At 47.0% G+C, this 14,730-nt stretch overlaps 1 protein-coding gene across 5 annotated transcripts in view; it reads left to right on the plus strand.

Annotated features, from left to right (window-relative positions):
* The window catches only part of GRIA1 (glutamate ionotropic receptor AMPA type subunit 1), a 401,004-nt gene that overhangs the window by 248,021 nt on the left and 138,253 nt on the right, over nt 1-14,730 (plus strand). For all 5 annotated transcript variants that reach the window (XR_011194162.1, XM_069199598.1, XM_069199601.1 and 2 more), the window contains exons 6-8: nt 6,369-6,530; nt 9,301-9,468; nt 11,332-11,436. Coding sequence is in view for 4 of the 5 variants with exons in the window: in XM_069199598.1 (XP_069055699.1) it covers nt 6,369-6,530; nt 9,301-9,468; nt 11,332-11,436 (435 nt within the window). In the remaining variant the exon portion in view is untranslated. The remainder of the gene's footprint in view (nt 1-6,368; nt 6,531-9,300; nt 9,469-11,331; nt 11,437-14,730) is intronic.

The raw sequence follows: 14,730 nt of genomic DNA on the forward strand, positions 1-14,730 counted from the left end.
CAGGGGGGCTTCTCGGGCCAGCTACTGACTGGGCTAGGCAGAGGGTCGCCTAGTGGTCACTCCTGCACTGAAGTTCGGTTCCTTCTGGTCCGGGGGGGCTGCGGGTGCAGTGCTTGGTCCAGGCGTTGGGTTCCGTTGTTACAGGCAATTGAGGTCAGGGGAAGACTCTGGATCCTCTCTGCATGCGTCGTTGAGGGGGTCCGGGGGGGTCGTCTCAGGTTACTCACGAGGTCACAGTCGCCTGGGAGTCCTCCCTGCAGTGTTGGTTCTGTGGAGCTCTAGCCGGGGGCATCGGGTGCAGAGGGTGAAGTCTCACGCTTCTGGGGGGAAGAGTGAGTTCTTTAAAAGTTGCAAGAAAGTTACAAAGTTTTTGCTGTTTTTGAACAGAGCCACTGTTCACTGGAGTTTCTTGGTCCTTCGGGTTCAGGGCAGTCCTCTGAGGCTTCAGAGGTCGCTGGTCCCTGTCGGATGCGTCGCTGTGCAGTTTTCATTGAGTCAGGAGACAGGCCAGTAGGGCTGGAGCCAAAGCAGTAGTCGTCTCTGTCGTCTCTGCAGGGCTTTCAGGTCAGCAGTCCTTCTTCTTGTTTCAGGTTGCAAGAATCTGATTTCCTGGGTTCTGGGTCGCCCCTAAATACTGAATTTAGGGGTATGTTTAGGTCAGGAGGGCAGTAGCCAATGGCTACTGTCCTGGAGGGTGGCTACACCCTCTTTGTGCCTCTTCCCTGAGGGGAGGGGGGCACATCACTAATCCTACTGGGGGAACCCTCCAAATCCAAGATAGAGGATTTCTAAAGGCAGGGGTCATCTCAGCTCAGGGCACCTTAGGGGCTGTCCTGACTGGTGGGTGACTCCTCCTTGTTTTTCTCATTATCTCCTCTGGACTTGCTGCCAAAAGTGGGGGCAGCGGCCGGAGTGGCGGGCATCTCCACTATCTGGGATGCCCTGGGGTTCTGTAACAAAAGGCATGAGCCTTTGAGGCTCACCACCAGGTGTTACAGTTCCTGCAGGGGGAGGTAAGAAGCACCTCCACCCAGTGCAGGCTTTGTTTCTGTCCTCAGAGAGCACAAAGGCTCTCACCCCAGGGGGGCAGAAACTCGTCTCAGTGGCAGGCTGGCACAGACCAGTCAGGCCTGCACTGAAGGATTGGGTAAAATACAGGGGGCATCTTCTAACATGCCCTCTGTGTGCATTTTGTAATAAATCCAACAGTATGGGTTTATTATTCTGAGAAGTTTGATACCAAACTTCCCAGTATTCAATGTAGCCATTATGGAACTGTGGAGTTCGTTTTTGGCAAAATCCAAGACCATATATTTAATATGGCCACACTGTACTTACAATGTCTAAGAATGGACTTAGACACTGTAGGGGCATATTGCTCATGCAGCTATGCCCTCACCTGTGGTATAGTGCACCCTGCCTTAGGGCTGTAAGGGCTGCTAGAGGGTTGACTTACCTATGCCACAGGCAGTATTTTGTGTGCATGGCATCCTGAGGGGGATGTCATGTCGACATTGCCTTTTTCTCCCCACCAACACACACAATCTGCTATGGCAGTGTGCATGTGTTAGGTGAGGGGTCCCTTAGGGTGGCACAACACATGCTGCATCCCTTAGGGACCTTCCCTGGTCACAGGGCCCTTGGTACCACTGGTACCTTTTACAAGTGACTTATCTGTGTGCCAGGGATGTGCCAATTGTGGAACAATGGTACATTTTTAAGTGAAAGAACACTGGTGCTGGGGCCTGGTTAGCAGACCTCTCAGTCAAGTCAGCATCAATATCAGGCAAAAAGTGGGGGGTAACTGTAACAGGGAGCCATTTTCCTACAATTCGTCAATACATTGTCACGCAGGGAAGGCTTTGCATCGATTTCCGGTGCAAAGACTTGGATCCTCTTCGGGTTGCTGGGTATTCGGATGCCCTGGGGATGATGCAGAGAAATCCTGGACATGCAGGACGAAATCACAGGAGCTGCATCGATTCGGTGGTCGATGCGTGGAAATTTCTGTCGCATGGCAGGCGCTGCATCGATTCTTCTCGCAGGAAGTCGGGCTGCATCATTCCAGCTCGGCTTTGCATCAATCCAGTGGCATGTGCGTCGAAGTTTCGGTCGCAACGCTGGCACTGCATCGGGGAGCTGGGCTGCGTCGTTCCGGTTCAGCGTGCAGTGATTTTCTCACCGCGATGCAGGCTGTGTGTCGTTTCTGGCAGGCTGTGCATCGAATTTTCGCTGCACAAGGAGTTCTTTGCAGGTTGAAGTCTTTTTGGTCCTGAGACTTCAAGAAACGTGAGGCAAGCTCTATCCAAGACCTTGGAGAGCACTTCTCAGCAGAGCCAGAGGGCAGAAAGGCAACAGGGCAACAGCAGGGCAGCAGTCCTTTGCAGTCAGGTGAGTCCTTTGGCAGCTAGGCAGTTCCTCTTGGCAGGTTGCAGGTTCTGGTTCAGAGTTTCTTCACCAGTGGTATCTTGTCCAGAAGTGTCTGAGGTGGTAGGGTCAAAGGCCCTGTTTAAATACCCAAATGTGCCTTTGAAGTTGGGGAGACTTCAAAGACTGGCTTAGAAGTGCAGCAGGTCCCCTTTCAGTTCCATTCTGTCTGCCAGGGTCCCAGTAGGGGGTTTGGCAGTCCATTGTGTGAGGGCAGGCCACTGTCCTTTCAAATGTAAGTGTCAGGCCCTCCACACTCCCAGCCCAGGAAGACCCATTCAGTCTGCTGATGTGTGCAGGTGTGACTGAGCATCCTGTGTTTGGGGTTGTCTGAGTGAAATGCACAAGGGAGCTGTCAAGTGACCTAGCCAGACCTGGATTGTAAGGCACAGAAGTATTTAAGTGCAGAGAAATGCTCACTTTCTAAAACTGGCATTTCTAAAATAGTAATATTAAATCCAACTTCACCAGTCAGCAGGATTTTGTATTACCATTCTTGCCATGCAAAACATGACCTTGTTACTCCTTTCATATCTGAATCTACCACTCAAAAACTATATGAGGGTAGCCCTAATGTTAGTCTATGAAAGGAGCAGGCCTCACAGCAGTGTAAAAACGAATTTAGGAGTTTTACACTACCAGGACATATAAAGTGCACAGGTACATGTCCTGCCTTTTATCTACATAGCACCCGACCCTAGGGGTTACCTAGGGTCCACCTTAGGGATGACTTATACGTAGAAAAAGGGGAGTTTAAGGCTTGGCAAGTACTTTTAAATGCCAAGTCGAAGTGGCAGTAAAACTGCACCGACAGGCCTTGCAATGGCAGGCCTCAGGCATGGTTAAGAGACTATCTATGTTGGTGGCACAATCAGTGCTGCAGGCCCACTAGTGGCATTTAATCTACAGGACCTGGGCACATGTAGTGCACTTTACTGGGGTCTTACGAGTAGTTTAAATAAGCCAATTGGTAGTGAACCAATGTGACCATGTTTTAAGGGAGAGAGCACTGGTTAGCAGAGGCACTGTAATGGTGAGATATTCAGCACTATGGTCAGAGGCACTGTGCTAGAGACACATTCAGCACTATGGTCAGAGTCACTGAGCTGGTGAGATATTCAGCACTATGGTCAGGGGCACTGTGCTAGTGAGATATTCAGCACTATGGTCTGCGTTACTATGCCGGTGACTCCTTCATCACTATGGTCAAAGGCCCTGTGCTAGTGAGATATGCAACACTGTGGTCAGAGGCACTGTGCTAGTGACACATTCAGCACTATGGTCAGAGTCACTGTGCTAGTGAGGGTTTCATCACTATGGCCAGAGGCACTGTGATAGTTACACATTCAGCACTATGGTCAGAGGCACTGTGCTAGTGAGATATTCAACACTGTGTCAGGGGCACTGTGCTAGTGACACATTCAGCCCTATGGTCAGACTCACTGTGCTAGTGAGACATTCAGCACCATGGTCAGAGGCATTCTGCTAATTATACATTAAACACCATGGTCAGAGGCACTGTGCTAGTGACACATTCAGCACTATGGTCGGAGGCACTGTGATAGTGAAATATTCAGCACTATGGTCAGAGTCAATGTGCTACAGAGATATTTAGCACCATGGTCAGGGGCACTCTGCTAGTTATATATTCAGCACTATGGTCAGAGACACTGTGATAGTGACACATTCAGCATTATAGTCAGAGGCACTGTGCCAGTGAGATATTCAGCACCATGGTCAGAGGGACTGTGCTAGTGAGAGTTTCATCACTATGTTCATAGACACTGTGCTAGTGAGATATTCAGCACCAATGTCTGAGGCACTGTGATAATGACACATTCAGCACTATGGTCAGAGTCGCTGTGCTAGAGAGATATTCAGCACTATGGTCAGAGGCACCGTGCTAGTGACACATTCAGCACTGCGGTCAGAGTCACTGTGCAAGTAAGGATTTCATCCCTTGGTCAGAGGCACTTTGCTCGTGACACATTCAACACTATGTTAGGGTTATAGGGTCCCCCCTTTTTCAGTAAAAACATTCAGCACTATGGTCAGTAAGATATTTACCACTGTGGACAGAGGCCCTGTGCTAGGGACCCATTCAGCGCTATGGGCAGAAGCAATGTGCCACTGAGATATTCTACACTATGGTCAGAGGCACTGTGCTAGTGACACGTTCAACACTATGGTCAGAGGCACTGTGCTAGTGACACATTCAGCACTATGATCAGAGGCACTGTTCTAGTGAGATATTCAACACTATGGCCAGAGGCACTGTGCTAGTGGGATATTCAGCACTGTGGTCAGAGGCACTGTCATAGTGACACATTCAGCGCTATGGTCAGAGGCACTGTGCCAGGGACCCATTCAGCACTATGGTCAGAGGCACTGTGCCAGGGACCCATTCAGCACTATGGTCAGAGGCACTGTGGCAGTGAGATATTCACCACTGTGGCCAGTGAGAATGAGCTGGTGGAAGATTCACCGGTACATTCGGAGGCACTATGCTAGTGAAACCTTCAGCAGAAGGGATGTTACTGGTGAAAGACTTGGCACAAAGGACAGAGGCAGTTGTCACTGTGACGGTGGAACGTCCAGCACCACGGACAGCGGCGGCGGAAGTGATGATTGACCGATTTAGTGCAGGACAAAGACAGCTGAGAAGTTCAGGACCAGGGTCAGGACAAGTTGTCACTTTGCCAGTAAATGGGAAGCACTGTGGGCACAGGTGCCTGTTTGTGGTTATTTGTTCAGCACCGTTGAGTGCAGTGCCTGCGGCTGCACTACTACAATGTTTTGTTCCGTCAAAAGAGGGGCCTGTCTCTACTTGTGAAAACTCTTTAACCTGGTGAGAGATCTGTGCTGATATTTTCATCATTTCTCTTGTAATAATGTGGGTTTCGCAAACCGTAGTACAGTAATTCTAAGATTGTGCTTTGTTTTATAAAGCAGCGTGTATGTGTTGCTAATCTGTATGTGGCACACTCTAGAGCAGTGCTCCAGCAGTGGTTCTGTGGCTTTAGCTCAATATGATATTCATTTATGTATTTAGGTATTTATGTATTTAACAGGTGTGAGTTATGTGCAATATAAAGTGACAATATAACGTCTAAAAAACACTTTGTTCCTGTAGCAGTGCTGTGGTTAGAACGCTGCAGGTCCCTATGCCCAGTTCTACTGTGTGCCACGTCTGTGCAGTGCTGTGGCAAGTATGGTGATACCGTGGCGCTCTACTCTATATGTTGTATTTGTCACTCACACTGTAGAGAAACAGGGCTTTGTTCCAGGTGCAGAGATGCTTCCCTGGATTACGCTCACTGTAATGAAATATTTCTAATGACACGCCTAATCCTTTCCACATTACAGGGCAAAGTCCCAGTGGTAATTCACTGGATTAAACACACTGTGTTGCAATATTCCTGTAATGTTGTTGTGGGATTGGACTCTAATGATAGTGTATGCTTGTGGTACCCATGCTGCACACAGCAGTGCAGGACTTTCGTGCTGAAATATTCCCATCATTTGTATACGTGTTTTCCACAGATCACTCTATGGCAATGCTGTGTGTTTGCCACTTTATAGTGGAATAAATATGTGGTACTTCTGTGTGTTTGGCGCACTGCACTGATGTGGCAGTGGCACACTACAACGTTAAACGCCTACGATAGTTCTTATGTGTTCGCCACACAAAGTGCAGGTTTCACATTGTAACTATTTGTGTTTACCTGTGCCCAGCATGGTAGTGCTGGTGGGTTGAAACACTAGGGAGCAGGACTTCTGTATTTTGAGAACACTTGGCAGTGAGGTGTGAGCCGCTGGCTGGCCCACCATGCACAGATTGGTTAATGGCTGAGGCGCTATCCATGATGGGTCATGCTTGCTGGGGCTATGCGCTGCTGTTTGCTTCTCGCTCCTGACATTCTGTGCTTCACCCTTCCCAGGGCTTCATGGACATTGACCTGCAGAAGTTTAAGGAGGCCGGCGCCAATGTGACAGGTTTCCAGCTGGTGAATTATACCGATGGGGTGGCGTCACGAATCATCCAGCAGTGGAGGAGTTCAGATGAGAGAGAGCACCCCCGAGGGACCTGGAAGAAACCTAGGGTACATCTCACCCATATGCGCATGTGCCCAAAAACCGAGTGAGCAGGCATCTAGAGGTGCCTGATCACAAGACCGTACAATGTGAACCATCACTCACCCCCGGGGGCGTGATCTCAAGAAAGTACAATGTGAACAAGCACTCATCCAGGGGGTGCGTGATCCTAAGACTGGACAATGTGAACCAGTCCTCACCCAGGAGGGCCTGATCCCAAGACTGAACAACGTGAACCAGTACTTACTGGTGGGTGGGGTCATGATGGCAAGACCGAACAATGTGAACCAGCACTCACCCAGGAGGGCATGTCAAACAACTGAACAAACACTCACCTACAGAGACATGTCACATCATCCCAATACCCAAAAATGTGAGCCACACTCACATAGAGGGACATATTCCAACTATTGAGGCAACACTCCCCTAGAGGGACATAATCAAAACAACTGTTTCAACACTCACCTAGAGGGGCATAGACCAACAAATTTAAGCCACACACCTGATCAAAAATACTGAGCCAACCCTCATCTAGGAGAAGAGGTTCAAACCAACTCAGGCAACACTCTCTTAGAAGGACATGATCAAAACAAATGACCCAACACTCACCTAGAGCAATATGTTCCAAACAAATTCACCAACACTCACTTATAGGGTCATGATCCAAACAAGACAGCCAATACTTACCTAGAGAGAAATGTCACAACATGTCAAGACCAAACAATCTGAATCAGCACTCCCCTAGAAGGGCATTGTTAAAACTACTGGGTCAGCCCTCACCTAGAGGGACATGATCCTAAGACTGCACAATCTGAACCAGAGGTCACCTAGAGGGACGTGATCAAACCAGTAAGTCAAGACTCCACCAGAGGGACACGTTCTAAACAACTCTTAGTTGGGCATCACCAAAATAACTAATTAGACACTGACCTACCGGAATATGTTCCAAACAAATGAGCCAACACTCACCTAGAGAGACATGATCTACACAGCTGAGTCAGCATTAGCCTAGATGGATATGGTCAAATCTACCGAGCCCACACTCACGTACAGGCACATGACCTCAAGACCTAACATGGTGAGCCACCAGTTACCTAGGTGGACTTGATCATATTGAGCCAACACAAATTTAGATGGGCATGATTATTTCAATTGAGCCAATGCTCACTTAGAATTAAACGATCCCAAGAAAAAAAAACGTCTGAACCAGCAGTCACCCAGAGGGACATGAGCCAAACAACTGAGTATACATGATCCAAACCACTGAGCTAGCACTCATCAAGAGTGGCATTATCCAAACAATTGAGCCAACATTCATCTAGCATGTCATGATCAAAACAACAGAACCAACATTCACCTAGAATAACATAATCCAACTATCGGAGCCAGCACTCTCCAAAGGGACGTAATCTCCAGAACAAACAGCTAACCCAGAATTGATCTAGAGGGTCAGGATCCCCAGGGTGAACAAACTGAACGAAGGACATAAACTGATCCACCACTCCACCAGAGAGAAATCATTCCCAGATTAACAACTTGAGCAGCACTGACAGAGCAGCTCAACAAATGGAGCCAGCACTTGTCTGGAAGGATGGTACCTAGACCCACACCCATAGCCAGCACTTAGTCAGTGAGATAAGACCACAAACATTCTGAGCAAAGACACACTTTACGGAAATGGGCCTCATCCTGAAGAACCTGAGCCTGTTTACTAGACTGAAAGAGTGCTGAAGGTTGGGCTGCTGCAAACCTGCGTATAAACTGCATATGAGTAAGCCATCAAAATGTCCATCAGAATGTGGCCACATCTATATGCACAGACGTCCTTGGTAGCGGTACCTATAGTTTCACTATATACTCAATGCTGTGGCCATGGGCACCACAGCCACTACTGCCCTCTCACGCTTTAATAGTGTCATTCATTCCTTTCCCTTGTATCACTGCCCTCGTACTTTAATGGAGTCCAAGTGGCTCCCTCACTATCCCTCACCTCACACTTGTGAATTCAAACTCACTACCACCATTGTCATATATCTCAATAAAGTGCTTATGTCACCACTGGGGGTTACATGTCAACATGCAGGAATTCCGGTCTGCTTGTGTGCTTTCTTTTTAAACTGCTTAGACTGCTAGTCGAACCCCACTCTCTCTAGATAGGACACCTCATCCCCTCTAAGCAAACAAGTAAACAGGTTTGCCACAGCCAATTCGGTGCCAGCTTTGCGTGTTCCGTACTCGAGTACCCTACCTGGCTGACGTCTCGCACAAGTAGGAAATCAGAAATGAGCAATGTTTGTCCAGTGGGATGGGTGGAAATCAAAAGACACTGTGTGAGGTTTTCCATCTAGAAGAGGGTGAAGCAAAATGTAAGGGATCTCCACTTCTTGGCTTCTCGAAAAATATTTCACCCACCCCCAATCACTAGCCTCATATGCAACCATGAAATCTCACCTATTGCCCCATCACTGCACTCCTAAATGTAAATGCGATCAATTGGGGTCCCTCACATGACTGCCCTTACACTCTCATACTACACATCACCACCCGAATGACACTCTTCAATCTGCTCTAACTCATTCATACATTCGTTTATAATATGATGGAACAGATACATCTATATGGAGTCGCCCTCGCGGCCTCCTAGACTAATGGAGTCTCTCATTCATTCATTACCTCGCAGGCCTTGCACGGTTCAGAGGCGCCTCGCTGTTTTCTTATTGATGGTCTGTGTGAGACACTGTGTGACATCTTCCTTCATTTTTTTCTTTTTGTCTTCAGTACACGTCCGCGCTGACCTACGATGGGGTTCGAGTGATGGCCGAGGCCTTTCAAAACCTTCGGAAGCAGCGAATCGACATCTCCAGGCGAGGGAATGCTGGGGATTGTCTTGCCAACCCCGCTGTACCCTGGGGGCAAGGCATCGACATCCAGCGGGCGCTCCAACAGGTTAGGAGACCACTATGCCAGCTGATTGGGCCCCCAGACACTTCTCATTTCACCCTCCCCAATCAATCCAGCCCTTCAAGAGACCTTTGGAGTTGTGTAACTATTCCTTTGAAAGTTCCTACAGCCCACCGATATGACAGTTGTTTCCATGTTGTGTAGTCACAAGTTCAACCATATGCCCCAATGCATTCTGGACATCCTCCATCAGGGGTTAGCACTCCTGCCAAATGTGCATGTCTTCCCTTCTGCACTGAAGGTTTCCTCCACGTTTCCTTAAACTGATCCGTGTGTTATTTTAGACTCAGTGTAGAGTGAATATTGTGATCATCCTCCATGTAGGTGTTCACTGTTCTATGCTGTGCAACCTGCCACACACGAAGAGTTGGGCCGTCACTTTGAAAGATGGGGTTCCAGTCCCCCTTCGCCTATTTTCCAAAGCATGAGAGTGTCTGTCAACGTGTCAACGTGAGCAAAGATCAGCCTGATATACACTCACCATGTTAGGGTCAGGCATTCACACACTTTACATTTACAAATGTGCAGGTGCCTGCCAGCCTGAGCCAAGCTTTGCTAAGCTGATGATTTCACAGTCTGGAGGGTATTGACTGTAGCAGCCCTCCAAAGTCCCATGAAGTCCTCTCTCTCATGGCAAGCAGGAGGGTACCCAAAAAAAGTCTGCTGCTCTGGGTGGTTCTGGCTTAAGCCCTGAAGTGCCTAGGTCTGACTGTCCATCAATCATACCTCATCAGATATTGGGGTGGGGTAAGCAAGCCTCCCTGACCCACCCCACTTTACGAGGAGTTAGGGAAGGTCCTCCTCCCATTGGCTGACCCATGACAAAGTGAGCCTGTGAGTTGAGGTGGCCAGATCTTCTTTTTTACCCTTCCTTCCTGAGGCTTCCAGGGCCTTCTGGTGCCTTTGTACTTCTCTTTCCCGCCACCCACTGGCCCTATGCCATGACCGTCACAGTGTGGTAAGTGCTTTCTGAATGTTTGGGGGCTTGAGTCTTTGTATCAATATATGTGTATTTATGTGCGTGTGGATGCAAGTGAGTGTGTGTTTGTGCTTGTGAATGGTGAGTGTGAATATATGTGCTTGTGAACGGATGAATGTGGTTCAGTGTTCTTGTGGATGGATGTTTGTGAGCATATGTGTGCATTTGGGAGTGGAGGGGGAAATGAGTGTGCACATGTGTGCCCACCTATGCCCGCCCACTATTAGCAAACATTACGAGCTCCCAGTGGACAAAGGCCTTGGCTGGACTTGCTGATTGTTGTGATTCCTGAACTGGAAGAAGTCAACAGGGGCAGCACTCCTCAAAAGGATTACTTACATCATAAGCTTGATTAACTATTTGAGTGCAGCACAAAGTGTGATATATGTTTTGATCAAATACTTGTACTGCCTCATTAGAAGGCCCTGGGTCATGCTTTTTACGAGAGCTATTGTCCAGTTTTACTCCTGCAGAGGAGTACCAGTACTGTCCCATTACCAGTGCATGACAGACAAGGACGTGTTTCCACTACCATACATAAGTCTGTGCAGTCTTTCAAAGAAGTGCTAGTGCAGTCCATTTAAGGTGCCCTAGAACCCTGCTGACTCTTTAAGTGTGCCTGCACTTCACAAGCTAAGTCCTTTCACTGTGCCTTTAAGGGCCCCCTATAAGCCATGAAGTGCAGCCCTTCTGCAGTCTAATGATCCCACAGGGAAGTATCTGCACTTCCCATCCAGGCACACATAGCGCTGTAGAGAAGTGCAAGGGGTCTTTTCTTTGGAATGCTGGGAGATCTGCTCATGCGAAGGTGACAACGTCTCCACACCTGAGATAGGCCGACATATTCAACAGGCGCTTCTTTTTAACAGGTACGCTTCGAGGGGCTGACGGGAAACATCCAGTTCAATGAGAAAGGGCGTCGGACAAATTACACCCTGCATGTGATCGAACTGAAGCATGAAGGTATCCGGAAGGTAAGGTGTGACCCTGGATACACTCCGTCATTCGTATGACAAGACACGCAATCACATTTATTCTGGAGTACATTAAACACCCCTTACCTTCATTCAGGCCTCCCAACACTGGGCGGAATCTATTACTAAACAATGTAATACGTCCTACCACCACTATGGGAGCACATAATAATGTGTGGCAATCTAGAATCCCACCATTTGAGGGAGTTCATTCTGCTTAGTCCTACCAACCACTAGAAAGAGAGTTTTATAACTTTTTGTAACTAATCCTTAAACTATTAGTGGGAGCTCTAAGTAACTCCCTGCACTCAATGTAAGTGCTCTTAAAGAGTGCATATCATATCCGCGGCTCAAATTAACTCATAATAATACTAAAAGTGTACTCATATTTCCAGAAACTAATCCATCACTAATTCTTGGTGGGTTCCAGAGTAGCGTGCTACTCACCTAAAAGCGCTTTGACGCCTCGTCAGGGGTTTTAAGCGCCATATAAATACTATTACAATACAATACAATACAATATTGTGATCCAGTAGCCAGTCTTTTTATTGATAACCACAGCTTAATACAAACTCCACCTCTTTCAAATGTATCCTCAAATCCCCAGGAGAATTCCACGTATCCAACTCTTTTTAAAAATATGTTCTTTCTCCACTAGGAGAATCTTAACATGGAGGGAGCCCTTCTCCTACAAACACCACTTCCCACCACTGCAACTGGTGGAGAATGTACCCCTACACTCAAACCTCACTTCCCCTCACCCATCAAAAAACACCCTGCAAATACAAAGCTCATCGAACTTGTAGGCTCTGGGTGAAGATCCCATTTTCTATTTTCTTTTAAAAGATTGATTGTAATAAAGTTTGCTATATTGATGTTTTAGGCTATCTGTACATATGCTGTCCAGTCTTAGTGCTGTGCTTAAATAAATAACCTTTTTGTGTACTGTATGTACATATACATATATGTGTACCTATGTGTCTGCATGTGTGTGTTTGTGTATGTGTGTCCAACCCCTGCCACAAACAGCAAAAGGCCATGCAAATCAACCTTGATGCTTCTCCAATATGAACAGTCCAGCACAAACTGCCACACCATGTCGATTCTGAAAGAGAACAGAGGCGACTCCAGGCGGGTTTTGACCAACTTAGACCTCATCAACACAGTACATTTTGCGTTGTATTGTACAGGGACCACACAATCTATGTCTATGCATACCTGTTGCACTTAGGGCGTATCACTGAGGTAAATAATATGATAGGTGGTGTTCTTGAATTAATCACATTAACTGGTAATTACTCTGGGCTGCAATCCAGCTCATCGAAATTTTTGCCCACTATGCCATCTCAGACAGGAATCAGCCACATGCGAATCAGCCTTGCTCGGCGAATCACGGAGGTAAAAAAGATGATAGGTGGTGTTCTTGAATTAATCATATTAACTGGTAATTACTCTGGGCTGCAATCCAGCTCATCGAAATTTTTTCCCACTATGCCATGTCAGACAGGAATCAGCCAGATGCCAATGAGCTTTGCTCCTGCTCCAATGGAAATAGTTCTCTCCAGTCTTGGTTCTCTCTAAATAATGAGAACACAAACAACCCTAGACGGTTTTCAGCTTATTTGGACCTTGTAAGTAAAGTGTGCCTGCAGTCCTATGGCACAGTGAGCAATGGACCCATGCCTGCGAATATACTTCTCACTTTGGGTGTCACACTAAGGGAAAAAAGTGGGACTCACCTGTGGGGTGCGGTATGCATTCTATGGTACAGGGGGACTTGATTTGAGACTCTGGCCTTTAGCCAGAGCTTGCAGCCTATGGCTAGGACCTGTAGCCGCCGCACTGGGGGCAGCTCTGTGTCAGCTAGTCATCTATAGAGAAAAGCTCTTTTTTGTAGTTTTCAAAAGAACCATTTATGGGTTTAGTGTTTTTGTCTTTTTGGCTGTACGTTTTCTTTTTTGTTATTTGCACCATTTGATTCCCAACCATGGGATTCTTGTCCCTACACCAGAAGTTGGCGATGCATTTGATGCAGTAGAATGCAAAGATGCTTAGGTTGGGATTGATTTCTTCTACTTCCTGCAGGACCTCTTGGGGAACATTCTGGAGTTTCCCCTATTCCTTGGGGCAGATTTATCACATTTTAGCACAATGCAGCACAGCAACCAAAGTTGCTGTATTGCATTTCCCAAGGGGAAAAAGCAACACAGAGACATTCTGATCCAGATTACTGCTGCTGTGGTCCCCTACATTGGTGTTCAAACAAGCTGCTTAGCACCACACAAACGTTTGCACTATGGTGGCTAGGTGCGTGCATGATGTCTAGCACAGGATTCCTACAGGAATCATACCATTTCAGTACACAGCACAGAATCCTATGCCGAGATACATTCTCAAACATTCACAAATTAGATTTGTGCTTTATCGTGCAGCGCACACACAATGTGTGAAACGTTTGCAGAAATATAAAGATTTCTCCAAGTTAGTGCCTGCTTCAAGGAGGCGTCATTTTTTTACACAAACCCCTGTCTAACTTTCTTGATGGATAAGGCTTTGAGTTAAAAAAAAAGTAATTATGTTTGTGGTGATCTGTCCATTTCATGTCCATATACCACCCCCTTGACGCACAGTGATACAAATTTGTGCAAAGCACTGTTTGTGATTCGAAAAGAGCACTTTTTCAAGACTTTACACTAATTTGTGTGACTTTGTGTCACGTGGTTGATGTACCAAAGTACTACTTTTTTCTCTGCCCCTGATAAGTTTTCGAGCAGATAACTCGCATGTGGCGCTCTTCACAGTCAGCATTTTCTCCTCAGGTGGATATATAAAAAAGTGCTTGGTCAGAGTGTTTGGTGTGTTTCTCCTCCTCTTCACCCTTCCCTAGGTAGGGGACATCCTTGTTGTCTATCTAAACTTGTAAAACTAGCAGCTGTCTCAGCTATTCTTCTTGATGCAAAGAAACAACGCCTTTATATATGATCTGCACAGCTATCCTGTTTCTCACAAAATGGTGGATGTGCCTCATGTTGCTATGGGACAGGCACTTAATGGAAATTTACCTGGAGTCTTACCCAATAAAAATCATGCAATCCCATTTACAATGTAAAATAGAAAACTCAACAGAAAGTTTGCAGACGATAAAGCAAGTCCTGCCTGCTTTGCTAAGCGTGCCAAGTCCATGGTCTTGCGATAAGGACTGCAGACTCAGCACATTTAACCCCCTCAAAGTGATTGTCATGGCAGCCCACACTGAAATTAGCATTTTTATACATTTATTTTTTAGTTTAAATG

Source organism: Pleurodeles waltl, chromosome 7, assembly GCF_031143425.1.
Source record: "Pleurodeles waltl isolate 20211129_DDA chromosome 7, aPleWal1.hap1.20221129, whole genome shotgun sequence".
Taxonomy (NCBI): Eukaryota; Metazoa; Chordata; class Amphibia; order Caudata; family Salamandridae; genus Pleurodeles; species Pleurodeles waltl.